The 8,426-nt window shown below is 57.8% G+C and overlaps 1 protein-coding gene across 1 annotated transcript; it reads right to left on the bottom strand.

The window, feature by feature from the left end:
• Window positions 1-4,337: 4,337 nt before the first annotated feature.
• Window positions 4,338-7,398, bottom strand: LOC106833486 (glutathione S-transferase P). The gene is made up of 7 exons (XM_014844695.3): window positions 7,111-7,398; window positions 6,744-6,779; window positions 6,390-6,496; window positions 6,203-6,290; window positions 5,726-5,829; window positions 4,756-4,863; window positions 4,338-4,597 (listed from the first exon to the last, which is right to left on the bottom strand). Coding segments are annotated over exons 1-7 (633 nt in total). The 5' UTR covers window positions 7,112-7,398; the 3' UTR covers window positions 4,338-4,408.
• Window positions 7,399-8,426: the final 1,028 nt, after the last annotated feature.

The following is an 8,426-nucleotide window of genomic DNA, read 5'->3' as shown; positions in this document are numbered from 1 at the left end:
ATGCGGCTTGCATGGTCTCTATCTTCTGTGAGTGTCCTTTTTTCCTGTTTATTGTTGGCTCTCTCTTTTATGTTAGTGATTTCTCTCAACTACCTGGCAATAATTGTTGTCTGTTCATATTTGTCGTGTTAGGAGTGAGCAGGAAAGCCGATGAAAGTTCTGGGCGACACAGGGGCTTGTAAACTTCATGGAAAGTTCACTAGACAGATACCCTGGCATTGGGGCTCCCCATGTCAGTTTCCACTTCTCCCAGAGGACTCCCCCAGCCCCCCACCTGGGGTATGGGCCTCTGCACACGCTCAGGAAGCTGGGCTGGAGGGCCGGCGCGGGTCTCAGGGTCGAGCATGCAGATTCTCCTGCTGGCCTGCAGGCTGCCCAGCCCCGTCCACTGAATGTGGCCACGTGAAGGAGCCTGGCTCACAGGCCAGGCCTGCTGTGCCCTGCCTGAATTCCTGGTGGAGACTGACGTCGCCAAGTTTGTCATGTAGCAATAGATGCTTGAAAACCCAATGAGTAGGCACTGGGTCGGATGGGGAAGGAGGACTCAGAGACAGCCTCCTGGGGGTCAACACCCCAATTTTTTGCAGCCTTTTTCTGCCACAGGGTCTTCTGGGTGAGCATTTCCACAGGACAAGCATGGGCCACCCCCAAGGTCCTCCCTTAAACCTAATCACCCACAACCCCAACACCAATCCCCTAGTCTTGCCTCCTCCTGGTTCCTGAACACGAGCCTCTGCCCAGGACTGAGGATGTCGACCTTGGCCTTCTCTCTTTCCTGGCAAAGTTGACAGAGAGACACCACTTGAAGCTCAGTCTGGGAAGAGCATCCTTTTCCAGGGTCCTTTGGGGCTGCCCACCCTGGCTGGAGCTAGCTGGTGGTGCTGTGCAGAGCCCTGGGGAAGCCAAGTTCTTGGGGTTAGTCCCCAGGGCCCTGGAGGCCAAGGTGTGGCAGGTGTGGGTGTACTGTCGACGTGAGTCACAGGCTCCTGCCGCTTCCCGGGGCCTCGGGGCCTGCTCAAGCAGGTCCCACGGTAACCTCTAGGACAGCGTCATTTGGCACGCCGTCTCTATATCTTGGTGTTCTGATGGGTGACTCAGACTGGTACTCTGGTGCTCCATGCTCAGGTGTCCCGTGTCCCTCAGGGGCCAGAAATGAGGCAGGAGCTGTTCCTAGAAAGTGGGCTCCTGCTTTCTCCTTGCAACATCTTACTCGACTGGAGTTTCACATGTCTGAGGAGAAAGCTTTCCGTTGGCATGGCTGGGGTCTCGCGTCTCCAGAGAGGTGAGACTGAATCCACAAACCCACAGTGGCCGGACCATGTATGACAACAGAACTCTGCCTCACAACCTGCAGCCACTTGCCCAAGAAACTTCTTATCTACAAGAATCAGCCAGGAAGCTGGCCTGCTGTCAGTCAGACTCGTAGGAAGTGAGACTGCTATCTCCAGGAACAATCAATCAAGAGGAAGCCAGACAATCACCTTTCTGACAGTCACCCCGGACATCCAGGACCTGATTAGTGACAGCTTCCTTAACTTTTATCCCTTTTTCCAACTTAGGACCAACCAGAGAGAGCCCAATTTGCTCCCCAAGCAATGACACAGGATGCCCCACTTCTAGTTAGCCCGTCCACAGCTTCCCCAGGCCAACAGCCTCCAACTGGGGCCCATCAGAAGCCTCCCTTTTTCTCCGATAGAGCCCTCCCTTGAGGGCTGCCTTTGTCTCTGCTGACTCAAGTGACGGTGGCGGACTCCCTTGCTGTGGCAAGCTCTGAGTCAACGTCGATGCTCACTCGCATTTGCTGGTGTTCCTTTACTTTCACAGAGGGCAGCTGGAACCACCTATGAAGCAATCGGAGTTTCCAAAAGAGATGACGCAGGAATACATGGGAAAAAGATGGAGGCAGACCAAAATCTTCAGCGGTCCATGGGGGCAGGGCCTTTGGGATGCAGTGGACAAAGTGCGCATCCGCAATTTACTCCCGGGCCAGAAGGAGCAGGCCCAGTCTAGCTCTGGTACCATCCTTTGCTCTCCCCAGTGGCCAGAGTCACCCATCCAGGGTCTCCAGGCCCAGGTGCTGTCCCCAGGAGCAACACCAGTTGTGCCCACAGTCCTTGGATAGGACCCCATTCATCTGTTTCACTTTCTCCAGCTCAGTAGCCAAATGTCCATGCTGAGAAGGCTGGGCTTGCTATCTTCCTCCACCCCCCAGTGAAGCAATTTTCTTGGTTCCCCATCACTGACAACTCTCAGGGCCTGGTCTCAAGGAGCAGGAGGGGCCTAGTCTTGGGGTGGGGAGAATACCCCAAAGTCATAGCCCTCTCTCTCATCCCCTTCCCTGGTCACCTTCAGAGGCAGGACAAAGTGGGAGGTGACTGGATTCCCTCGGCCTGAGCTGGAACAAAGGACAGATCAGACAGGATAGGTCAGCTTATGCTGCAGTAACAAACAACTCTAAATTGCCAGCAGTGTAAAACCTCAACCTCACACATTAGCAGGGGCTCTGCTCCATGTCATCCTCACTTGGGGACCAGGGTGCCGGAGCCTCCACCATCCATCACGGGGTGTGGCGGCAGGGGGAGGAGAGTGCCGGGGTCTCCTGCACTGGCAGTGACACGCTCCGTCCTGAAGTGCTTCTCCCCCTCAACCCAGACCAGAACATGTCCTACCGCCCCTGCCGACTGCAAGGGGGACAGGGAACTGCCATTTTTCCACGTCACCGCTGAACAGCAGAAAAAAGTCCTTGCAAAATAGGGCTCTGCTCAGTTGCCCCAGTGCCTTGTGCTCCAAAAAAGCCTGATCCAGGCCCCCTTGTCCTTTATCACAGCAGCAAAATCCATTGTGTGTGTCCATTTAATGTGCTTAGCCAGTCTCCTGCCAATGGTCATTTATGCCATTTTCAATCTGTTGTGATGGCAAACAATGACATGATGAATGACCTTGTTCGTGCCTCAATTCACACATCAGCAAATTACTTAAACCCTTCAGTGACTCGGTTTCCTCATCCGTAAATAGGGATAAGAGGAGGAATGCCCACCCACGGGACTTGAGTACTGACCATAAGGCAGGTAACACACGAACACATGGAGCCTAACACCTGGCGTGGAGCAGCTCCTCCGTAAGCATTAGCAATTACTGTTATCATTATTTGCAAGTGCAAATAATGACAAAAAACCAAAACACACATTTGCAAGTGGGTAGTTCAAGGATATGAGCCTTTTCAGCTTCGATCCACTTTCTCAATCCAAAGTCCTCCCACCGGCAATGGCTGCCCCAGCCTCTAACCCATTTCCCCAGGGAGCACCTGGACGGCTCCCAGCTGCTCTGCGCACCAGGGCTCCCTGACGGTGCTCCAGCCATGATTGCTTTGACGCCACGGATGGCCCCAAAGTGGGGCCTCAAAGATATGGGATGGGTGCAGGAATTCCTTTGCCAACCCACCCACCCTGTGGCATGCAGGCCATAACACACACGCCTCCCCCCGGCCCTCGAGTGACATTTCCTAGAGGTCTCAACCTACTATGAGTTCTCTCAGGAATGAGGTTGACTTCCTGAGGGGCTCCCCTACATGGCGGGGGGGGGGTCCCCCTTTGGGCTGGTGGCAGGAGGCTCTGACGCTGGGCAGTGCTCCCCAGAGGTGTCTGCTCCTCCAGGCTGTACCACGGGGGGCCTCCCATGGCTCCTCCCCTTAGGCCGGCCCTGGGATGGGTCATGACCTGCTCGCACCTCAATGCCGCTGCTTTGCCTGGGCCTCTCACCACTGTGGACATGCCACCGCCAGCTCACCCACGCTGGGTTGTTCTCTTTACCAGCCTCCATCCTTTAGCAACCCGGATGCTGAGAGGTGGCAGGAGAGCCACCTGGATCGTCCAGTGTTGCTCGTATGCACTCGATGCATGAGGAAGCCAAGAGAGCCCCACCTGAACCGGAGAGCGGCTGGCCCTCCCGCCAGCCCAGCCTGGGCTGCTCCGAGCCACCCGGCTCCTGCCCACCCCTCCTCACCAGGGGTCCCTCAGCTCCCGCTGTCCTGGACCGAGGCCCTCTGGCAGGTGGCCTCCAGGGACTAGAGCAAGCATGTTTGAGTAAGCCTTTTCTCTCTCTCTAGACTGTGGGGACCTCCAGGACAGGGACCCGTGGTTAGTTCTGATTCTTTGTTTTTCTTCTCTTCTGGTTTCTGGAGCTCAGTAAACACAGCCCGGGTTGAGAGCTCCCAGAAGACAGTCCAATTGTGTTTTAGGATTTCAAGCACCCTAGCCCGCTGCCCTGCCCCTCCCACGTCTGGCGGGTTGAGGGTCTCAGAGTCCTCTCCCCAGGAAGCTCGATGCTCACAGCACTGCTTCTCTCTTGGAAATTTTATTGGAAAGGGAAGCAGACAGCCCCTGCCTCCTGCCCAGGGCACCACAAGCCCTCACTGTTTCCCATTGCCATTGATGGGCAGGTTCACGTGCTCGGGGGAGGCCAGGAATGCCTTGAGCTTGGGGCGGGCGCTGAGGCGTGCCACGTAGGCCGAGAGCAGGGGGAAAGAGTCCAGGCAGCTGGGGGCCAGAACCTGGTGGATCAGCAGCAAGTCCAGCAGGTTGTAGTCGGCGAAAGAGATCTGCAGAGTAGGGGGCCCGGGACTCAGCGGGTGGGAATGGGCCAGAGGATGGGGGAACGGGGGACAGGGAGGCTGAGCCGTTCCCCAGGTCTGCCCAGCTTTGCTGAACGCACGGCTCACGTGCTCTCAGAAGGGGCAGGACAGGGCCAGATGCTCACCTGGTTGCCCACAATGAAAGCCTGACCCCCCTGGTTCTGGGACAGCAGGGTCTCAAAAGGCTTCAGGTGCCCGGGCAGTGCTTTCACATAGTCCTCCTTGCCTGCCTCCTGCCAGAAAGATGCCACTTGCCATCATCCTCCAGCCCCTCACACTGCTGCCCAGCCCAGCCCCTGTCCCTGCCCCACGACAGCCCCTCCTATTTGCCCCATCTCAGTGAATCACTCCCCTCCGCCCCCCGGCCAGAGCCCCGGGTACTCCTCTGCTCACTCCCTGCCCCAGGCCACTGCCACCTGTCCATTTCAGCCACTGATTCTTCTCTACTCCATTCCCACCTTTCCCTTCCTGCCGTGATCTCTCACCAGACTACTGAAAATGCCTTGGAGGGTCCTTCTCAACCTCAAGTTTGGACACTGCCCTGCTTAGACTCCTCGATGGCTCCCCACCACCGTCAGGACAGCGTCCAAGCCAGCTAGTTCAAGGCCTTCAGGCCCTGGGCCCGCTGCCCCTCCAGCGCCATCTCGTGACTCTCCCTCTCTCTCACGTGCGTGTGTGTACACACCCTGTCTCTGCTAAATTGGTCCCAAGTCCCCGAATGTGCTCCGTTATCTGCATATTTTGTACACCTGAAAATGCCAGCACCCCCTACAAAAAGTTTGATAGAAATCCTCCTACACCCGCCCCCAGGAGGCCCTCCTGACCTCCCCCAGCTGAGGGGGTCAGGACCCCTCTGCCTCCATGTCTCCTGTCCTTGCACTATTCTGCCAGTGCCCGGGACTTGACTGGGTCCATCGCCCAGGCAGTGAGGCTGAGGGTTGTGTCTTGTCCATAATGGCTCCTGGTCCCCAGCACAGAGCCGGACCCAGCCCAGGTACCCTGACCGAGGGAGGGGTCAGCCGGAGCCACGGGAGGGGTGGGGGGGTGAGAGGACACGAAGCCCCTTTCTGTGTTTGTCCCTGTGCCCGCGCTCACATAGTTGGTGTAGATGAGAGTCACGTATTTGCAGCGGAGGTCCTCCACGCCGTCATTCACCATGTCCACCAGCGCCGCCTCCCGCTGGTCCTTCCCATACAGCCCTGGGGGTCGGGAGAGCAGACAGCATGACTGGGCGCCTGATACAAAACTCTCAGCTGATCCACTGACACGCCATGTGGCTGCCTGCAGGCCACAGGCAGGAAGGAGGATGTGGATGGAAGGAAGGGACAGTCCTGACCCACAGAAGGTGCTCAGGACTCAGTGAGAGGCAGCCTGGCATACAGCAAGGATTGCAGGCAGACCTGGGCCTGACCTCGGAAAAGTTATTTAATCACCACCCCACAGGGTTGCCGGGCAGCTTGATTTCAACGGAAGAGGCTCAAAAGGCTGGGGCACTGAGCAGATACTCAGAAACACTGGGAAGGCCCACCCACCACTGCCCTGGGCTGGGGCGCCTGTGACCTCAGGACTCACCGAGGGAGCGGCCCAGGTGTCTCAGGATGGCATTGGACTGGTACAGGGTGAGGTCTCCGTCCTGGAACTTGGGGAGCTGCCCGTACAGCTGGGGGGTACCACAGTTCAGTGAGCTCGGCTGCCTGCCACCCAAGTTTTGCCCCCTCCAAGTGGAGCCCCTTACTCCCCCGTGGGCACAGTCACTCACACAGGAGGCCTTGAGTGGGCCCTGCATCCAGGTGTCCACGGTCACCACCTCCTCCTTCCAGCTCTGGCCCTGGTCAGCCAGCAGCATGCGCATGGCCTCGCAGCGCCCTGGGGGAGGGGAGACAGGGGTGTGGGGACTCCTCCCCTGATCTCACAGCCTCCTAGGGAGGGGACGGGCCATGGCCACCAGCTTGGATACCCGAGCCTCAGGAGCTCAGAGATACAGGGAAGGTGGCCCGGACTAGTAGCCGTGTGATGGAGGGATGAGCGGGGGTTGGGGTCTCCCTCAGGGGGGCGAGGGGCGTGGGCTGCAGCCCTCAAGCCCTGCCGCCTCCTTCCCAGTAGGGGCCCCTACCTCGAACGGAGAAGTAGACGATGGTGTAGGGCGGCACTAGAGAGACAAAGAGAGGTCTGTTAGAGTCTGGGAAAAGGGCATCATGGGAGAGACGCACCCACTTGTCCTCCGGGGTCCCCTTCCCTGCTCTGGGCGCTCCGGGCCCCCGAGGAGCGAGTCTCTGCGCTGGGGGCCCCGGGCCCCGCCCAGAACCCCAACCCTGCGCTGGTGGCGTCATGGGTCCTGCGGATCCCGTCCCGGCGCTGGGAGGGGTGAGCGGGGCAAGGCCTCCGAGGAGCCCTGGCCCGGTGCTGGAGGTCCCAGCCAGGCGCTGGGAGCGCTCCGAGCCTCCTGGGACCCCCTCGGAGGCCCTGTGGCGCGGACTCACTCGTTGCAGTGTAGACAGCGGCTCAGGCGGCGGCGGCGGCGGCAGCGGAACTTCAAGCCTGCTGCCTGGAGGCTTATAAGGGTGGTCCCGCCCCGCACGCCCCGCTCCGCCCCCAGTGCTGAGTCACCGCGTTGGCTCTAGCCGCCTCGCAACCTCCTCCGCCTGCCACCCGGCCCCATCATCCCCGCGGCGGAGCCCCCCTAAGCCAGCTGCGCCCCTCCCTGCGCCGGTAGAGGGTTTGCCCAACATGCCCCTGGGGCTGGTGGACTCGCGGCAAAGGTTGGGGTCGAGGTTCCAGAATGTTCCAGAAGCCTTAGGATACGCCCACTCCAGCCTATTTCCATGGTTGAGTAGCAGACCTCAGAGGCCCAAAACCCTTGCATGCAAACACTTGTTCCCCCAGACAAAGGACACAGTAGACGCTGTACAAAGATGGACACACCCTTCTGCCCTTCACACGGATACACACAAGTGCAAACTCACACTCCCAGTGGGCTTCTCATACCCATCAGGCCTGTAGATGCCACCTTCTGCGTTCTTGTCATGGTCATGGTCCAACGCTTATCATTTTTCTCTAAATTACCTCACTTCTTCGACTCAAATTCGCTTATTTTAAAATGGAACCTGTTCCACTTTCGTTTCACTTTAAGTGGAAATGGGTGCCACTTGTCATATGCAGAAGGTCACTGTAAAAATGACAGGGAGAACCATAGGGGTTTTAAACCTATCTGGACAAAGGGACACCAGACACTCCCTTTTCAAAAGTAATGTTAGGGAGCCTTGGGCGTTTCTGGCACAATAGTGCCAAACAGAACTGTGTCCCTCAGTGCATCAGAGTTGAGGACAATTGCAAAGTGTTCCGGGACGAGCTTCGGTGCTGTTTAACCCCGTCTGTCTGCCTTGGGACCCCTTTCAAGAAGTTCAGGCCCTACTCCCTCTGGACAGATTTTGGGGACCCCTCTCCCTGGTCTAACAGGCAAATCTAACAAGCAAACTGCGTAGGCTTTAAGCCAGCCCAGTAAAATCCAGGCTGCGCTGTGAAGCATCCATGCGGGCTGTTGTCAGCCTATGTCCAACGGCCTTGAACGCCACACCTCATCGCCAAAGAGGCCAGCTGGACAGATCCACAGCAGGAAAAAAGGGTAGCTCGCTGTCACGTTTCCTAACTGCATTTCTTAGAGACGGAGGGAATAATTAACAACCCTCATCCTCGCCTCCCCTCCACACACAGATCAGGTCAGCATCTCTGAACTTGTTTGATGTGTAGCCAAGGAATTCTTGTTTGCGTTACCTTCAGTGGAGAATCTAGAGAAAAG

The sequence above is a fragment of the Equus asinus genome, chromosome 17 (assembly GCF_041296235.1).
Source record: "Equus asinus isolate D_3611 breed Donkey chromosome 17, EquAss-T2T_v2, whole genome shotgun sequence".
Classification (NCBI taxonomy): Eukaryota; Metazoa; Chordata; class Mammalia; order Perissodactyla; family Equidae; genus Equus; species Equus asinus.
This window is presented reverse-complemented; position numbering and strand designations above follow the sequence as displayed.

Excerpts from the sequence above, each read along its gene's own strand:
- LOC106833486 (XM_014844695.3), bottom strand. Across the intron at positions 6,497-6,743 it reads CGTCTACTTCTCCGTTCGAG|GGCGCTGCGAGGCCATGCGC; the intron begins GTAGGGGCCCCT and ends CCCCTCCCCCAG. Across the intron at positions 4,598-4,755 it reads CTTTCATTGTGGGCAACCAG|ATCTCTTTCGCCGACTACAA; the intron begins GTGAGCATCTGG and ends CCTACTCTGCAG.